Source organism: Sciurus carolinensis, chromosome 8, assembly GCF_902686445.1.
Source record: "Sciurus carolinensis chromosome 8, mSciCar1.2, whole genome shotgun sequence".
Classification (NCBI taxonomy): Eukaryota; Metazoa; Chordata; class Mammalia; order Rodentia; family Sciuridae; genus Sciurus; species Sciurus carolinensis.
The window spans coordinates 115,911,825-115,931,756 of NC_062220.1; the positions used below are offsets into that span (position 1 = coordinate 115,911,825).

The 19,932-nt window shown below is 38.1% G+C and overlaps 1 protein-coding gene across 3 annotated transcripts in view; it reads right to left on the reverse strand.

Annotated features, from left to right (window-relative positions):
* Positions 1-19,932, reverse strand: part of Prr14l (proline rich 14 like) — a 71,016-nt gene that overhangs the window by 39,598 nt on the left and 11,486 nt on the right. For all 3 annotated transcript variants that reach the window (XR_007109801.1, XM_047561098.1, XM_047561099.1), the window contains one exon: positions 850-922. Coding sequence is in view for 2 of the 3 variants with exons in the window: in XM_047561098.1 (XP_047417054.1) it covers positions 850-922 (73 nt within the window). In the remaining variant the exon portion in view is untranslated. The remainder of the gene's footprint in view (positions 1-849; positions 923-19,932) is intronic.

Genomic DNA, 19,932 nt, shown 5'->3' on the forward strand with positions numbered 1-19,932 from the left:
TTTAGAGCAGTGTCCTTTAATACATACCAGACAGTCAAGTCTTTGAGCCATGGAGAAAATCTGTAGCAGCAGGAAGCAGGGTGATAAACCAGGACAAATGCTTCCTTTTTTGTACAGACTACCAAGAAGATGAGAGTCAAATCTGACATTATATCACAGTAGCAAAATGTTCACATTCTTTAACACACTTATCTTCCTTTTTCTTTTTTGAGGTTCTGGTTATTCTATATTATTAATCTTATATAGGACAGTCCTCTCTAAAGTTACCTAAGATTATTTTTGGCCTGTGGGTGGGGGGAGGGGGAGAATCTCTACTCAGATACTCTGTTGGATCCCAGTTTCCTTCTTAATCAACAACCAATGTCAAAGTAATCCCTCATATGCCTATAGTCAGCCACTGTTTTGAGAAGCAAAATGAAGTAACAAAAACATAACTGCCTTAAAAACTCTCAAGGTGACCAAAGTGAATGTTTCCTCTCATACCTGCCCCAGAGAATAGCCGTGTGCTGAACAATAAAAGATCCTATCCTAGTTCACCCTTCTAAACAGGGAAATATATTTGATTATATAAAATTAAATCAACGATTTCAAAAAAGGTTCAACATATTTAATAGGGAAAGATTCATCATGTAAAAAAAAAAGGGAATCAAACTTTCATAAAAAGTAAGGCATTGCCTGATAATAGGTGTTTTCAGTCAGGTATATTCATGGGCAATATTTCTATAGCTAGCTCATCTTGCAACTAGCAGGGACCTACAACCCTTATGTTCTGAATACAAAATGGGAAACGTGAACTTAAACAGTATGTGTAGCAAGTGGAAAAAGGAAAAGATTTAGAGAAATAAATACCTTTGCTCCTTAGAAAATCTTCAGGAAGTTCTGCACATAGAAGTTCTTTGTTGTTCTGAATCAGGAGGTCCTCCTACAATGAGAAAATTCAGGAGTCAGGGAGGATTCAGATACATGAAATCACGAATATTATTCTTTGAGAAATGTTTTCGTGGTCTGGGGGTCTGAACTCAGGTGCTTGCACAAGTTAGGCAAGCACTCTATCACTGAGCTACATGCCCAGCTCACTCTGCCTTTTTTTTTTTTAAACTTTTTTTTGAGATACAGACTTGCTAAATTGTCCAGGCTGGCCTTGAACTTGTGATCTTCCTACCTCTGCCTCCTGAGTAGCTGGGATTACAGGTGTGCATCACTTCCCCTGGCTGAGAGACTTCTGTATGACTTCAGGAAATATGCTAGTAGTCACAAAGATTAGGAACTGAAGGAAACCTCAAATTTAAATAAAATCAATAACAACTTTTGCTTCTCTAGAGTTCAAGCTTGAAAAGTCAATTTTTCAAGTCTGAATAATAATAATAGGTAAAAAAGGTCAACCTACAGATGCAAACAAAAACCTATAAGTGCCTTCTGAATTAAAAAAGCAGATTGTTGCAATACAATTTTAATTTTATTTCAGGGGAAAATATCAGAGAATTGTATGTATCTCAATCTCTAATCATTCTAGATATCAAAATTAAAATTACTCTCAAACATCTTAAGTTTTTTTTTTTTTTTTTTTTTTTTTTAAATCTTCCTCATCAGAGAAGGAAAGGGATGAGAGATCATCATCAACGACCCTGCCTGGCTGAGAGCCTTTTGTATGACTTCAAGAAATCTGCTAAGAAGCCACAAGGAATAGAAATTGAAGGAAATCTCAAATTTGAATAAGCATAATCAATAAAAACTTCTGCATCTTAAAAGCAGAAGAAATTTAAAAAATGGGAAAGGGCAATGGCAGAATGTACAACTGTGGCAAATGCACCCCATGCTGAGTATCCCTTATCTGAAATGCTTGGAAACAGAAGCTTCTCAGATTTCAGGTTTATTTTAGATTTTGAAATATTTGCATATATAAAATATAATATCTCAGGGATGGGACCTAAGGCTAAAAAAATTCATTTATGTTTCACATATACTCTAACACAAACTGAACATAATTTTATACAATTATTTTCAGTGTTCCTGCATTTTGACTATGACCTGTCATACGACATCTGGTGTGGAATTTCCCACTGGAGACATCAGGGTGATGCTCAGAAAGTTTTGGATTTTGAAGCATTTTGTATTTCAGATTTTTGGATAAGTGATGCTGAACCTGTATCAGGTTTACTGGTTGGGAGACTCTGACCAACCAAAAATGGCTATGCACACTAAACTTTCCTTCTGAGTCATCTCTGTTCCCCCTCTCCTAAGGCTTAAGCATTTTGTGGGAGGGGTCTGGGGTGCTCAACCCCTGAGCCACATTCCCAGTCCATTATTATTATTATTATTATTATTATTTTGAAACAGGGTCTTGTTAAATTGCTTAGGGCCTTGCTAAGTTGCTAGGACTGGTTTGGAACTTGGAATCCTCCTGTCCCAGTCTCCTGAGTTGCTGGGATTACAGGCGTGTGCTACCATACCAGGCTAACTTTTTTTTTAAACATTGATTTAATTAATAAGTTCAAGATTTGATGCAATACCTATCGAAAAATGCAGATCAGTAAAATCACTGCTACAACTTTAGGTAATTTTTCTCTTAATTCTTATAATAATTAAAAAAAATAAAAGATCTAAGCAAAATTTTATGTTGGAAACAGAAGCCAAGAAAGAAGCTTCAAAGATATAAATGATGGCAAATACAGACAGAAATAAAATACCATTATTAGAATTGAGAGATGAGAACTTGAATGGACAACACATATTCTTTCATTATTTACTGAAACTTTAGTGTGCAATACTTGTACAGAGCATAAAATTCAAAACAAAACAAAAATAAATTCTAGCATGAAAGGCAGACTGAACAGGGGAAAAAGAAAGCACTTACTATAGAAGCAATGCTGGGATTAGAAAAAAAAATTTTGGCAACCATCACACTAACAGTTATCTCAAGCAAATATTGATGAATGCTAAAACTAGTGGCTAAAAGTTTGAATAAGAAACAAATATTCATAGTCTTAAATATATATCCACAAGATACTTAACAAATTATTAAAAGGAAAATAGTAACTTCACAATGGAGAAACCTGACAAACCTTATCAAACCGAGTGATCAAATTTCTCCTCCTCAGGGATGAGGCATCCCAACACTATGTGCCACCTGATATGATCCATTGAGAAGGACAAACATCACTTCTGTAGTATTCCTGACCCCAAAATGCATTTATCTGGAATCTAATCATGAGGAAACATTAGACAAACCCAAACTGAGGAAAACTGTACAAACCAAGTGGCCTGTCCTCTTCAAAAGTATGCGCAAAGGACCTGTTTATTCTTTATTAAAGAAGACAAGAGACATGTCAACTAATGCAACAAGTGTTCTTGCCCCATAAAAACTAAAAATATCATCTTTTCCTTGCCAATAAAAGATAGCGATAGGACATCTGGCCCAATTTGAATATGGTCTGTAGAGTAGATATAGTCATATTGTGGTCAGGTAACAGAATGTTTTTGTTGGCTAGGAAATAAACATTGAAGTTATTTAGGCATCATGTCTATGAATATACTTTAAAATTATTCAGAAAAAAAGGCAAAATGTTGCAGCAAGTTGTAGAAGAGAATTCTTTGTACTATTTTTGTAACTTTTCTGTACTTCTGAAATTATTTCAAAATAAAGGTCAAGAAAACATTTATTTGTGGCTGGGGATATGGCTCAGTTGGTAGAGTGCCTGCCTCGCAAGCACAAGGCCCTGGGTTCAATCCCCAGCACCGCAAAAACAAACAAACAAACAAACAAAAAAACCCCATTTATTTGTAGTAATATTTGATCCTTTCTCCAAAATGACACTATCTTGACCTCTGTCTGCTAGAGACGATCTGATCAGACTACCTGTTTTGGCTTACAGTGTGTTCAGTTGTTGCCGAATGGGACTTACTGCCAACTATGCAATCTGGGGTGTCATTTTGTTGAGTCTAAAGTGAAAATTTCCTTTGGTCAACATGAGAGGTAAGGAAGTCCCAGCCCCAGGAGTATTCATTTGGTTTTTTGGTTTAGCAGGAGTGTTTTGGCCTTCTGATGCCCCATAAATTATGTTTCTTTATAGGACTTTGTTTGGTGGGAAAAAGGGTGCTAGAGTCAGGTGTGGTGGCACATGTCTGTAATACCAGCAGCTTGGGAGACTGAGGCAGGAGGACTGCAGGTTTGAGGTCAGCCTCAGCAACTTAGTGAGACTGTAAGCAACTTAGAAAGACCCTGTTTCAAAATAAAAAATAAAAAGGCTTGGGATGTGACCCAGTGGTTAAGTGTCCTTGGATTTAATCCCTGGTGCCAAAAAAAAAAGATGCTACCGACTCCTCATTCCACTGCCACTGAAGGACATGTTTCTCAGCTCTTGCTCTTCAAACCCGTTAAAAGGAATTCCTAGATCTAAACATGAGACACACCACTAATGTAAGTGTGAGGAAGCAACCCATCGCAACCTGCATTTAGCTCACTGTAGGAAGAAATCAGAAATTAAAAATAAATTGTTCTTTAGTGTCAATTTGGCAGTAACAATGTTTTATTAACTCTCAATCTCTGCATTTTCAGTGTTTCTTCAACATGCAAAATGTCAAATTGGAAAAAATGCCTATTCTATGAGGCTGCCAGACATATGTTTCTGGAATGGTCTCGTAAACTTCTTGAGACTAAAAAATGCAGTCTAGTTAGTCAACTAACAGACTCTTGCAGCTCTCCACTTGGACTCCCTTTAGTCTCAGATGCAACATTTAATACTGAACTCATCATCTTCCCCAGTCTCCCTTAAAGAAAAAAATCAATGTGTTTCTATTGCCTCCCCTGCCAAGCTCAATAGTGCCACTGTCCAAATAATTACCTAAGTCAGAAGGAAGAAACTGGGAGAAAAGACTTTGGCTTTCCACCTCCACATGTCTAATCAGGAGTTTGCACCTCCACATGTCTAATTAGGAGTCAAGCATATGATTTCTATTCATAAAACATTTCTCAAATAGGTCCTCTGCTCTCCATCCTCTCTACTTCTGACATGGTTTATATTTTTCTCATAATTTCTTACTGAGATTATAGCAACAGTCTCTTAAGTTTGTCTGCATTAAGCCCTGGCTTTCCTCCAGTGCAGTCTCTAGTTTACCCTCAGGTGAGCCTAACAACAAGAAAACATATGTCCATGTCAGTCCTCTTCTTAAAATCCTCCAGTGGTTCCTCACTTCCATAATAAAATCTGAACTCTTCAGTTGGATACACAGGCCTATTATGATCTGACTCCTGTCTACTTTTCTAGCTTCTGCCTCACCCATGTATTCTAGGCATTTTTCCTCTTGTCTCAGTTATGTCCCTCCCCTTTGTCCTCTTCATTAGGCAAAATCCTGCTAATTCTTTAAGCCTGAAAAATAAATAAGCAAATAAAAATGCAAAATGACACTATCATCTGCTTTTTCATGTATGATTTGAGAGATCAGAAAATACTTTATAGAAAAGACAGCATGCAGTGGGATAAGTAGTCAGAGTCCTGTTCTAACCCAGGACTCTCATCACTAGGTGGAACTGAGAGCAACTTTACACTTGGTTTTAAGAAAAAATGGGCACCATATAAAATGCCTAAAAAGATACCCTATTGAAACAGGTTGCTCCTATGGAGGAGCTTCTACCATTCTTGAGACCATAAATATTTGTTAGTCCTTTCTGTGAGAAAAGCCAACAGGACTATCACAATGAATTCTGGCATGCAGCCTAGAATGACTATCAAGTTATTCTGGGGCTAAATGCAGAGTGACATAAAGGCTCCTTTGGATTCTAAAGATATCTTATAAGCTTGTGCAGTTAACTTTTATTGGCTCCAGCCCCTGAAGGGGCTGTTGAGCTTTTAGTGTTGCCCTCATCTACTGATCGCCAGATGTGTCTCTAGCTGGATGTCCCGAAATACCCTGGTGAAGCACCACACCCACTACTTTAGCCATGTTCTTTTCTCCTTGGTTCTGATTTGTAACCAGGCAAGGGAGAAAAAGAAGCTAAAACTAAGTCATTCCACTTGACTCCTGTCATACTGAGTTCTCTTAAAATGTTCTGAGTTAAGGTCTGAGTGTGGTGGTGCATGCCTGCAATTCTAGCAGCTTGGGAGGCTGAGGCAGGAGGATTATAAATTCAAAGCTAGCCTCAGCAACTCAGTGAGGTTGTAAGCAACTTAACAAGACCTTGCCTCAAAATAAAAAAATAAAAAGTGACCCTGGGTTTAATACCCAGTACCAAAAAAAAAAAAGTCTGCGTTATCCCTCACAGGAAGACTGGAGACGATAAGGTTTGAAGTCTCAAATATGATCAGAAACTAAAAAGAGTGAAAAGGAAATAGAATGAGAAGCTGAGGTCAGATGTGGGGGATCTCCTCATGATGGTGGGTGACCTCCTGATCAGGTGGGAGCTCTGTCAGTTGGGTCTCTGAGTGTGGATAAAGGGAACAGAACAGCCTCCTTAAATGTAATGGACATGTATCACAGTAGTTCTTTGTAACCCTCCCAACCTTACTAGAAGGCGGTCAGCTACATAATGAATACGTGCAGAAATTTATCAGACCCAATTTCCTTTTCCTACAATATTTTATCAGCTAAACATTTTAACTTTCAGGATTCCTAGATGTAAGAGTCCTAAATGTTTTACTCTACTGTTCAGATTTAGTTGTTGATGGACCTTTATTTATGTATTTATATGCGGTGCTGAGAATCGAACCCAGGGCCTCACACAGGCTAGGCAAATGCTCCACGAAGTCACAACCCCAGCTCCTGCTGTCCAGACTTAGTTAAAATCACAACTGATCATCAATGTAGTTTCCTGCAACATCAAATGAGATAACTGCTATCGTTTAAAGTTTTCTGTAAACTATGTAAGAAATACCAGCTAACAGTGCAATCTGCTTTTTGAATGGATAACAAACAACAAACCATTTCTGTTTTGCATATTAAATGTATTTAATGCAGTTGGCATATTAAATGCCCACTGTTTTGGAAACAAAATCAATTTGTGGGGCTTCTCCAAAATTCTGGTAGATTTTAAGAGGGTCTTGAAAATCATTTTTATCTTTGGTCTTAAAAGTTGACTGTAGGGCTAGGGATGAAACTCAAAGCTCAGAGGTAAGACTGCTTGCTGAGCATGTGTGAGACACTGGGTTTGATCACCAGTGGGGCAGACAAACAACCGAAACCAAAACAAAACAAAACAATGTCCTGGAAAGGTAGCTCTCTAATTCATTCCTATAGGATGAGTTTACACAGCAGGAAGCTTCACAGATACCTGGAGGGAAATGAATACACATTGGGCTCTTAGCTTTTATAAATAACATAATTTTAAGCTCCTCAGGACTTGATGACTTTCTTAGCCTTGAGTTCTGTTTATAACCAGACCCCCTACGGGCTCCTCCAAACCGTAGCTTCCCTAACTAGAGGCAGAAATAGATTAAGGAAAGAACAGTGATGACTCCATCTACAGAAGGCATTGCATATACACTAAATTATCCCAAGTACAGGGCCAAAGGAATATTTCCTATTTCCTAACATGATTATTTTCATAGCTAAGATACTCTGAAATGAAAGAAATATTTACAACTACAGAAGACTCTTTCAGTTTTCTATATTTACCTATCTAGAAAGGAATAAAATATGAAACAGTAACTTTAAGTCATTCTTGTACAGCTTTAAGAGGAACTTTCTTTCCCATACCTCAATTTGGAGAAAGAGCCTGTAACTTTAAATAAGTCATCAATCATGTTAGCTGGGTAAAGGATTAATGACATCCCCAGGAATGAATTATCTAAGAGAATTGTGAAATAATCAAGAGAAAGTTCTATCTTAAGTCTCAGTAACGTGCTTTGGATATTTCTGTCACATGAGAACCACTGACAAACCATGACCAGGGAGACAACAGTGCACTACAGACCCACAGAACAACTTATGAACACCAATTTTACTGAGCCATGAAATTCAGATTTTTCACCTCTGAATTACTGAAAACTAAATTCTTTTCAACAGTAGTTTAGGCAAAGAGCAAAATTCCTGTACACTACTGCCAATTTCTCATAGGTTCAAAGACGCTCAGGATAAGAAGTACACAGTAAACTTAGTGGGCATTTAGTCTAACTACCTTTCATTTAAGTAAATCCACACAAATGGCAAAAGAATGGGTCTCTTTTGAACACACCATTAAAACACAAGTTTCTCTAAAAAGTTAGGCATCATGGCACCCTGCCTGTGATTCCAGCAACCCAGCAGGCTGAGGTGGGAGGATTATGAGTTCCAGGCTAGCCTGAGCAATTTAGCAAGACCGCATCTCAAAACAAAACTCAAAAAACCAAGTTTCTCCAAAAATATAACATGTTTCAAGGAAATCAACAGCCACTGTGTTTCCCTACTTAATGCCCCCTTTCCATATACCTTCAAATACAATTGCTTATCCCCAAAATGTGTAATATGCCATCTTATGTTACAGCTATAACAATTCATCACTTTCTTTGGGTCTGTGTTGAGCACAAGTATTGTATCCTAAAACCAAAGCTTTTATAATATATTCAATCCAGGCAGATATGCCATTATGAGAAAAAAAAAAAAAAAAGAAAAATATAGAAAAACTTGGGAGCTAAAGGAATGGCTCCTCTTGGAGAGTGCAAGTCTAGCATGCACAAGGGCCGAGGTTCAAATGCCCAGCACCTCAGAGGAAAAAAAAAAAAAAAAAACTTTAATACTTTACAGCTTATTCTAAGTGACAAAACAAAACAAAAGAAAATGAAAAAACACAAGCATGATATAAAGAACCTTCAATGCTAGATCAATGTAAGATGTCACATGGTTATCTCTTTATATCTCTAGTATACACTTCTTCAATAAGACCATTTCTGAAGCAGGTGTGGGGTTCTGAGGATTGAACCCTGGGAAACTTTACCACTGAGCTGCATCTCCATTCCCAGTCTTTTTATTTATTATTTCAAGACAGTGTCTCAATAAGTAGCTTAGAGCCCTGCTAAGTTGCTGAGGCTGCCCTTGAAATTGATATCCTCCAGTCCCTGCCTCCAAGTAGCTCGGTTTACAGGCAGGAGCCACCACGCCTGGCTAAGACCAATCTTTTCCACATCCTGGCTAGTAACTTTGCATGCACCATAGTTTTGGTGTACCTCCTATGAGAATGTAGTTCTGAACTGAATACGTTCTTTCACAATTCAGTTTGGCTTTTGCAGCTGTCCCTTCCACTGCACCTGTTCTCGGATACTTTTTTTTTTTTTTTAATCCCTTTCTTCTCCCCTCCCCGATAAGGGGATGTTCCTGATCAAAGAACAAAATTATTAGAGTTTTATACCTTCCTCAGTTATAAAACAGTAAAGAACTTTTTTCCTTTTTTGGTCCTGGGGATTAAATCCAGGGCTTTACACATGCTAAGCAAGTGTTACACCACTGAGTTACATTCCGAGCCCTTTTTTATTTTTATTTTGAGATAGGGTCTCACCAAGCTGCCAAGGCTGACTTGAACTCACCATCCTCCTGCCTCAGCCAGAACTGAGAAATTCAAACAGACTGACTTTGTTAAATGCATTAATCGCATTCGTGCAATAAATAACCTGAAAGCCTAAGTGACTATCTTTCAAAATCAGAGGAAATACTAGAGCTGAACTTCCTTGAAGCTGCTGCTTTGACTGATTTTAAGTCTAGAGGGAGGGAGGAAGGTGGAGTAATCTATGAGTATTTGTCCCCCAAACTAAGACAATGCCTGATTATGGATGGGCTCACAAAGAAATACCTGAAGGAAAAGAATTGTGTGGAATGTTGCTAAGGCAAGTAAAATATCTTTCTAGTAAGAAAAAAATCACAGAAACTTCAGATAGAAAAGAATACCACTGAAATTGCTTATCCCAACCAGAATCCTCATTGTTATATCCCTGAAAGACAGTTACTTAAATTTCTTCATAATCAAAACTTTCCGAAGCAACTTAATTCATTTCTAGTCCTGCCTGTTGAAAAGTACCTTTCTTGCTAGGCACCTATAATCTTGACTCTGGAGGCTGAGGCAGAAGGACTACAAGTTCTAGACCAGCCTCAGCAATTTAGTGAGGTCCTAAGCAACTTGGTGCGATTCCCCATCTCAAAATGAGTGCATGCCTGTAACCCGAGTAGCTCAGGAGGCTGAGGCAGGAGGATTGAGAGTTCAAAGCCAGCTTCAGCAAAAGCAAGGTGCTAAGCAACTCAGCAAGACCCTGTCTCTAAATAAAATACAAAATAGGGCTGGGGATGTGACTCAGTGGTCGAGTCCCCCAAGTTCAATCCCTGGTACCAAAAATAAATAAATAAATAAAATAATTTTTTAATATATATGGCTCAGTGGTTAAATGCCCCTGGGTTCAATTCTCAGTATCCCACTCCCAAAAAAAGTACCTCTCAAGTTAAATTGTACCCTCTAGCAAAGAGATTTTTTAAAAACCATTAAAATATTTTTAAATTGTAGAATCTTTTTCTTTAAATTTGTTCTTTTTAGGTATACATGATAGCAGAGTGCATTTTGACGTATTATACATACATGGAATCTAATTTATTCTAATTAAAATCCCATTCTTGCAGTTGTACATGATGTGGAGTTTCACTGGTTGTGTATCCAAATATGAACACAGAAAGGTTCTGTTTTATTCTACGGTCTTTCCTAGTCCCATCCTCTTTCCCTTCCCTTCATTCCCCTTTGTCTAATCCAATGAACTTCTATTCTTCCCTGACCCCTGTAGAAGCTTTTAAATATATGATCTAGAAATAATTTATGATACAAAAATTTTGAAGCTGGGCGTGCTGGTGCATGCCTGTAATCCCAGCAACTCGGGAGGCAGGAGGATTACAAGTTTAAGACCAGCTTCAGCAATTTAGTGAGGCTCTAAGCAAATGAATGAGACCTTGTTTCAAAAAAAAAAAAGGTGGAGGGGGGGCTGGGGATGTGGCTCAGTGGTAAAGCACCCCTGGGTTCAATCTTCAGGGCCAAAAAAATTTTTTTGCAAATATTGTTCACAAAATTCCCTGTTGTCTTTGCCCAGCTTCTCCAATGTTAGCATATAACAACAGTATAGCTAGGTACTGTGGGGCATGTCTATAATTCCAGTGGCCTGGGAGGCTGAGGCAGGAGGATCACGAGTTCAAAGCCAGCCTCAGTAACTTAGAGAGTTCCTGTGTCAAAATAAAACGTAAGAAGGGCTAGGGATGTGGCTCACTGGTTAAGTACCCCTGGGTTCCATTCCTGGTACCAAGAACCAAAATCAAAACCAAAACCAAACAGTACAATTCTTGAAGTCAGAAATTAATGCCAAAATTTCAACTCACAGACTTTATGCAAATTTTGTCAATGGCTCCTAGATGTCCTTTTACTTTTCTTTTTTTCTTGAGAGAGGTTCTCCTTATGTTGCCCAGGTTGGTTTTGAACTCTTGGGTTCAATAGATCCTTTACTTCATACTTCCAAATAGCTCTTTACCTTATACTTCCAAACAGCTGCGAGTGGAGGTGCATGCCACCTTGCCTGGCTCTTTTCCTTCTTCTTCTTCTTCTTCTTCTTCTTTTTTTTGTGTGTGTGTATTCGTGTGTGGTGCTGAGGATTGAACCCAAGGTATGTTTTATTACTGAGCTATATACCTCTAGCCCTTGATGTCCTTTTCCCTTAACAGGATCCAATCCAGGCTCCTACAATGCATTTAGTCATCATATCTCCTTAGTCTCCTTGAAACTGTTTTTTTTTTTTTTTTTTTTTTTTTAAAGACAGTGTTCCTCAATTTGGGTTTGTCTGATGTCTCCTCATTACTAGATTCTAGATATGCAATTTTGAGGGCAGGAACACCACAGAAGTGATACTGGTTCTTTTCAGTGTGTCCTATCAAGAGATATATAGTGTTGGAGTACCTCATTCCTGAGGAAACAAACTTTGATCATTCAGTTCAGGTAGATCCTCCCAGGTTACTCTACTATAAAGTTACAAATTTCTTCCTTTGTAGTTAATAAGTACATTGTGGGCAGGTATTTAGAAACTATGTAAATATTTCTATTCCTCATTCAAACTTTTAGCCATTAGTTTCAACATTCATTCAAGTGATTTTTGCTTAAGGTGATTTTATTACTGTGATGGTTATCATATGGTGATTTTCTATTTCCACCATTCCTTCTATTTATTAACTGGAATTCTCTTAAGACTTTTCTCTGTTTAATTATCATTTTTATAAACTAAAGGCTGGAGATATGGTTCAGTGGTTAAGTAACACTGGGTTCAATCCCCAGTAACCCACCCACTGTAAATCCAAGCCCTACAAAGTGTGCTCACTAATAATGAGGCATCACTGCTTCTAGGTCCTATCTTAAGCAATCACATTTGTTTATTTCTGTATTTCTCTCTACATGCTAATAATCAACCCTAAGTTCATAACAATAACTTCAATTCCAACTCAACATTATGGGGATCTTTAGCCACCTTACACTGACTGGGCTTTGTAATTTCTTTGACAATGAGAAAGGTGGCTCTCATACCTACCGTATATGTACTTAGGTACTAAATCCCAGAAGAGACATAACTACTTTATTCAGGAATTGCTAAGTCATATCCCTGTGAAAAATTAACTAAAATTCTTTGTTCTTTTTTGTATTCACTCTTAAGAGAATACAGTCAAAATACTGTTTTCCATAATTATTTGGGTTATGTTCCCTTTCCCAGTGTGGTTCTGCTATTTGTTTGTAATACAGCTGGATTTATTTCTTACAGCTTGTATCTGATTTTGAGTTCATCTCTTCACACTGTAGTTGTCTAGTTACTTAATTTTCAAGTATGAAGTCACAACTATGCAAAAGTGTCTTTACAGAAGTGTCCCTTTCTCCCACTCCTTCTATTAGGTTTGCATTGCCCCATTCTTTCTGCCCCGCTTCCTCCTCACTCCCTATAATCAAACCTAAAAAAGAGAAAAAAAAAATAATAATAAGTGGGCAGAAACACCCAGCAATTCAGAAGGCTGAGACAGGAGGACAGCAAGTTCAAGGTCAGACTTGACAACTTACTGAGATCCTATCTCAAAATAATAAATAAATAAATAAATAAAAAGAGCTGGGGCTACAGCTCAGGGTAAAGTGCTCCTGAATTTAATCCATGAGATTGCATTTTTAAAAAAGAAGAAAACATAACATCAATTTCTGGTTTATCCTTTCTATGTAGATGTATATGTATTATGTGGTAATGAGCAGATACCTGTATGTGCACTTATTTCCCCTCTTTCCTTTGGGACTGGGGATTGAACCCACGGGTAGGTGGTATTCTACCACTGAACTACATCCACAGTGCTTTTTATTTTTATTTTTTTTTTTACTTTGAGACAGGGTAGCCTTGAACTTGTGATACTCCTGCCTCAACCTCCTGAGTAGCTGGGATTATAGGCCTACACCACCATACCTGGCTCAACTTCTTCCGAGCGTGAAAAGGAAGACACTACTCATTTCGCTTTGCATTTTCATTCAATAATACAGACTACTTCCCAGAAAAGAGCAAATGTTTCAGGCCTAATGGCTATCCTTAGAAAGACTTACTTGATTACACAAATGGTATGCCTTTACGCCATGTACAAACAGAGAAACAACATGTATCCCATTTGTTTACAATAAAAAAAAAAAAAGACTTACTTGAAAGACTGTCCTTGGCTACAACCTGAGAACTAGATTTCAGTTCACCATTCCCTAAATGATAAGAATGGATCAGTTGGGTATGGTGGTGCATGCTTGTAATCCCAACAACTTGGGAGTCTGAGGCAGGAGGATTGAAAGTTCAAGGCCAGCCTCAGAAATTTGGTGAGACTCTGTCTCAAAAAATAAAAAGGGCTGGAGATGTAGCTCAGTGGTAGAGTGCCCCTGGTTAAATTCTCAGTACTACAATAAATAAATATATAAATACATAAATAAGAGTGGCTCAACTGTACCTGTATAATAATTGATTTATGCTAAACACCTGTCTTCCTTCTGGGAGTCTGGAATTTTGTATGTGCCAGGCAGATGATGCCCATGTTACCAGTCTTGGGCACCGAACTTCCAAGGCAAACAATATTTCACATGTTTTGTCACAGTTTGTTCCTGGAGGACTTCAAAGGTATGTAAGTCCACTAGAAGAGGGCTCCTGGAAGCTTGAACCTGATTTCTTCTGGACTTCACTCAATACCCCTTCTCCTTTTGCTGATTCTCTTTATATCCTTTCATTGCTCTAAAGCTTAACTACTCAGGAGACTGAGGCAGGAAGATCACAAGTCTGAGGCTAGTCTGGGCTATTTAACAAGATCCTGTCTAAAAATAGAAAGTAACGGGGGCTGAGGGACTAGGGTTATACCTCAGTGGTAGAGTGTTTGTCTTGCACATGTGAGGCACTGGAGTCCATCTTCAGTACCACATAAGCATAAGTAAATAAAATTAAGGTACTGTATCCATCTACAACTTAAATAAATAAATAAATACATTTAAAAAGGGGGGCGGCTGAGGATGTAACTCAGTGTTACAATGCCCCTGGGTTCAATCCCTGGCATAAAAACCAAAAATATAGCTGAGCTGAGCACAGTGGCATACACTCATAATCCCAGTTACTTGGGAGGTTGAGGCAGGAGGATTACAAATTCCAGGTCAGTCTCAACAGCTCAGGGAGATTCCAAGCAATTTATCAAGATCCTGTCTCTAAGTTAAAAAAAAAGGGGGGGAGGCAGGGTTTGATGTAGCTTGGCAAAGTAACTCTGGGTTGAATAAGAACAACAAAAGCACACCTTAACTGTGAGTATGACCAAATGCCTGCGAGTCCTATGAGTTCTAGAGAACTGCAAACCCTGGAAGTCTTGGGGACGTCTGATACCTGAAAATAACTCCAAATTAGTACACAGAGATCCTCCTCACTCTTTAATACAGTTGCATAATACTCCATGCATGGATAAACCACAAACGAGTTTATTTAGCCTTTCTCCTACATATGAACTTTGAGGTTATTTCCAGTATCTTGCAATTATAAACTAAAGGATAATCTCGTATATATATACACATATATATATATATTTTTTTTTTTTTTTCCATGTTGAAGATGCACCTTCAAGGATAGATTACTAGCAGAGAATGTATGTCAAGAGATTGGGGAATATGTATTTTGTTAAGTATTGCCTGATTACTTTTCAGAAAGAGTGTATCTATCAGTTTGCATTCCCACCAGCAAGGTATGAGAATGTTTCCTTACAGTCTTCCTAACCAAAATGTGTTGTCATATTTCTTTGTTTTCACCAATCTGATAGGTAAAAAATAGAACCTTAGGTTGGTTATGTTTGCATTTCTCTAGTTATGAGTAAGGTTGATCATCTCTTCACGTATTTAAGCACCACATGTATACAGTAAGTTATTAAATGTTTCCCCAATTTCAGTTTCTTTTCTTTTTTTTTTAAAGCAGTGTGGGGGTTAAACTGATAGCCTCACATGCTAGGCAAGTGCTCTACCACACCCCCGTCTCTTCTTCCCATTATTAATTGGATTTTGTTTCTTCATTCCTCAAGTCAAGAAGTCTCTATGTATTAAGAGATACATTTATCTGTGATATGTGCTGCAAATATGTTTCCTCTCTTTTTTTGTATTGGGGAATGAACCCAGGGACGCTTAACGACTGAGACACATCCCAGGCCTTTTTAAATATTTTATTTAGAGACAGAGTCTCACTAAGTTGCTTAGGGACTCATTAAGTTGCTGAGGCTGGCTTTGAATTCATGATCCTCCTGCCTCAGCTTCCCAAGTCACTGGGATTACAGGCGTGTGCCACTGTGCTTGGTTGCAAATATGTTCTCTTAATTTTTCAGTTGTCTTTTTTGACTAAATGGTTCTTTATCAATCTAACCAGAGTTCTTATCTTGAAACCAAAGACTTCTGGTTTGCAAATCTTCAGAAGTAGTATGCAAATGGTACATCTGCTTTTCTGAGAGGTCTACAGTGTTTAGTTTTCCAAAGGAACCTGTAACTTTAGCATGATTAGGAGTTACTATTGCTCCATGTCATCCACTGAGTTGAACTGTGTCCAATAGGTCCACATATGTTGGACAGATTTCAAATTCCTGAAAGCTTCTCCAAATTCTCTTGACTACTTAATTTTATAAGTCAGATACCCAGTGACCCAGCCTGCAAAGGCATGTTTTCAGGTTCTGAAAATGTGTGTATATAGAATGTGATTGAATGCCAATATCAAATTCTAGCCATGAGATAAGGAGCCTTCCTTCTCTTTAGTCCCGATTATAACCCTGCAAAGTGGAAGGCTTATCCTTATTTATTGATTTAGTTTTTGTGGTACTGGGGATTGAATCCAGGGTGCTCTACCTGTGAACTTCATCCTTAGTCCTGTATTTTTTTACTTTGAAACGAGGTCTCCCTAAGTTGCAGAAGCTGGCCTTGAACTTGCCATCCTTCTGTCTCAGCCTCCCAAGTTATTGGGAAAACAGGCATAAGCCACTACCCCCAACTCAGGTTTTCTCAAACTGAGAAACATTCTTTCCAAAAAGCATTTAACACAGTTAAATTCCAGCCCTTTTTATTTTTTAATTTTGAGTCAAGGTCTCCCCAAGTAAATTAGGGACTCACTAAATTGCTGAGCTGGTCTCTAACTTGGAATCTTCCTGCCTCAGCCTCCTGAGGCACTGGGATTACAGGCATGTACCAACCTGGTTTAAGTGTGAATTCTTATCCCCAGAGACATTTGTGGTTTTCTATAGATCTTTCATACATGACTCTAAGAGGACAGTATGATACTCCAGCTGTAGCCTTACCAGCAAAACATAGCACAACCATCACTTCTCAGTACACACAGCATATTTATGTTAATGATCACAAAATTAGTCATCATCATCTCCTTCTCCTCCCACTCCCACCGTGGTGCTATGGATTGAATCCAGGGAACTCTACCATTGAGCTAAATCCTCTGCCCCAAGAAGTCAATTCTAATTGACTTGCTAAAACTGTAGGTCTTCTGTTTCCCAGGTAAGTATTTCTTCTTTTTTCATTTATGAAGCCCACTTTTAGAAACAAAGTAGAAAATTTTACATTTATAGCTATTAAATTTCATTTTGCTTTATATAATTCAAAATAGTATTTACCTCTGGTGGATTTAGGAGAAAAGGAATGATTTGAAAAAAGAATAGGGAGATAGTAATCTAGTTCTTAGGTTGGGTGGCATCTATATATACATATATGCATTTTGCAATACTGGGACTGAACTGAGGGCCTACCACATGCTACATGGGCACTCTACCACTGAGTTACATCCCCAGCCCTAGTTTTACATTTTTTATTCTGGTCCAGCATGGACCCAAACTTGAGATCATCCTGCCTTAGCTTCCCGAGTAGCTGGAATTATAGGCACGAGCCACTGTGTTCAGCTTACGTGTGTATTTTACATATACAAATACACATATATGCATGCATGTTTTGTGCTCACCATTTTATAACTTACATTACACATACTTTTACTTTATATCAAACATTACATTAAGAAACATTTACTTCCAGGTGTTGTGGCACTACCTGTAACCCCAGAAACTTGGGAAGCTGAGGCAAGTTCGAGGTCAGCTTGGGCACTGTCTCAAAAAATAAAGGGCTGGGAATGTAGTTCAGTGGTAAAATACCTCTGGGTTCAATTCTCAGTAATTCATAAAAACAAACAAAAAAACCCATTTTTGTTAAACTCAGCCCTTCATACCAAGAAATAGTATACAGTGCTTCATTCATGTCTAATTATAGTCAATGTATAAACTCTACCTAACAATAATTAATTGACCTGTAACCTGTGTAAGAGAAATAATGTATTTATCAGTTAGGGAATGGAGTCTAGCCCAGCAAGTTAGGCTCCATTTATTAATGGTTCTATAGCAGGGTACAGCAAACTAGAGCACTCAGGCCTGCACTTATGCTTATAGTTTTATTAGAAGTTGGGTGTTGTCGGGCTGGGGTTTTGGCTCAGTGGTAGAGTGCTGGCCTAGCATGTGTGAGGCACTGGGTTCAATCCTCAGCACCACATAAAAATAAATAAATACATACATAAATAAAATAAAGGTATTGTGTTCATCTACAACTAAAAAATGTGGTGGTGCAAACTTATTGTTCCAGTTACTTGGCAGGCTGAGGCAGGAGGATCCCTTGAGCCCAGGATTGGGAGGCCAGTTTAGGCGACACAGTGAGACTCCATTCAAAAAAATTATATTTTACTTCACAGTTGTCACCATCACATTAACATATATTCACAACTATTCCATGCATCCTAGTTTTCCACCAATGATGGTTTAGTAATAAATAATTGTTAAGTAACACTGTACAACAATTACAAAAGTTTCACATAATGGTTGCACCCAACTTTTTTGCAATAAAATTTGGCATTATATCTTTGACAATTACTCAGTAAAATACAGAAATCAAAAGTTTCCTTAGGGGCTGAGGATATAGCTCAGTTGGTAGAGTGCTTGCCTTGCAAGCACAAAGCCCTGGGTTCAATCCCCAGCACCGCAAAAAAAAAAAAAAAAAAAAAAAAAAAAAAAAAAAAAGTTTCCTTAGAATACAGCCATACTCATTCATTTGCAAATTGTCTAGACCTGCTTTAATTCTATAATAGTTTTCTGGGGCTGGGGATATAGCTGAGTGCTAGAGCACTTGCTTTGCATGAACAATTGGGTTGTAGGCCTAATTTCCAGCATTGACAAAAGTTTGCTGACTCCTGGTTTATCACACCATCCACAGGTGAGATTAAGGTTTCTAGGTGGGGCATGGTGGTACACACCTACACACCTATAATTCCAGCTACTCTGGAGAATGTCATGGGATGATTCCAAATTTGAGGTTGATCTCAGTAACTTAGCAAGACACTATCTCAAAAAATATAATGAGGGACTGGGGGATATAGCTCAGTTGGCAGAGTGTTTGCCTCGAATGCACAAGGCCCTGGGTTCAATCCCCAGAACCAAAATTAATCAATGAATGAATGAATAAATAAATAAATAGAATTGGTTGGGAATGTACCTCAGAGGTAGAGCACCCCTCAGTTCAATTCCAGTACTAGGGGGAAAAAAGTTTTCTAGTGCACTTGGCATGTATATATCTTTAGGAATCAGAGTTCATCACATACCACAGCTCACTAATTATAAGTCTCATCTAACTAATCATTCTTACTCAAATTTCAAGCTCACAGCAATTTGATCTTCCATGTAGGCTTCCTATAGGGAGATGTATATCAGTTAGGATGTCCATTCATATCAGGTAATAAGTACACTTTTCATTATGTATTAAATGAAGAACTGGCTTTCCTTTATACACACACGCACACACACACACACACACACATATGTATATATTAGATGTCAATGGACCTTTATTCTATTTATTTATTTATATGTGGTGCTGAGAATTGAACCCAGTGCCTCACACATGCCAGGCAAGCGCTCTACTACTGAACCACAACCCCAGCCCCTAAAGAACTGGCTTTCTAATGCTCTCACCCCACAAGAACCAGGGATTGAACCCAGGGTGCTCAACCAGTGACCTACATCCCCAGCCCACTTCCCCCACTTTATTCAAAAATTTCCAGACAGGGTTTTACTAAGTTGCCCAGGCTGGCCTCAAACTTGTGATCCTCCTGCCTCAACCTCCAAGCAGCTGACATTACAAGTATGTGCAACTGTGTCTAGCAACTATACATAATTTCTTAACATCAAATGCAGAAATACCACAGGATTTTCAGAAACTCAACATTCCATATACAATGGCTGCAATATACCATATACGATAGTTGCTTCACAGTAGTGATGCTTTTTTTTAACTAGGTGTCTCATGTGATACAAATATTTTACAAGATCATCATAAGAAAGTTAACATCAATTAACATTTTAGAAATGTTTCAAGAATAAGTCATAATCTACCTGTTGGCACCTGTATTTTAT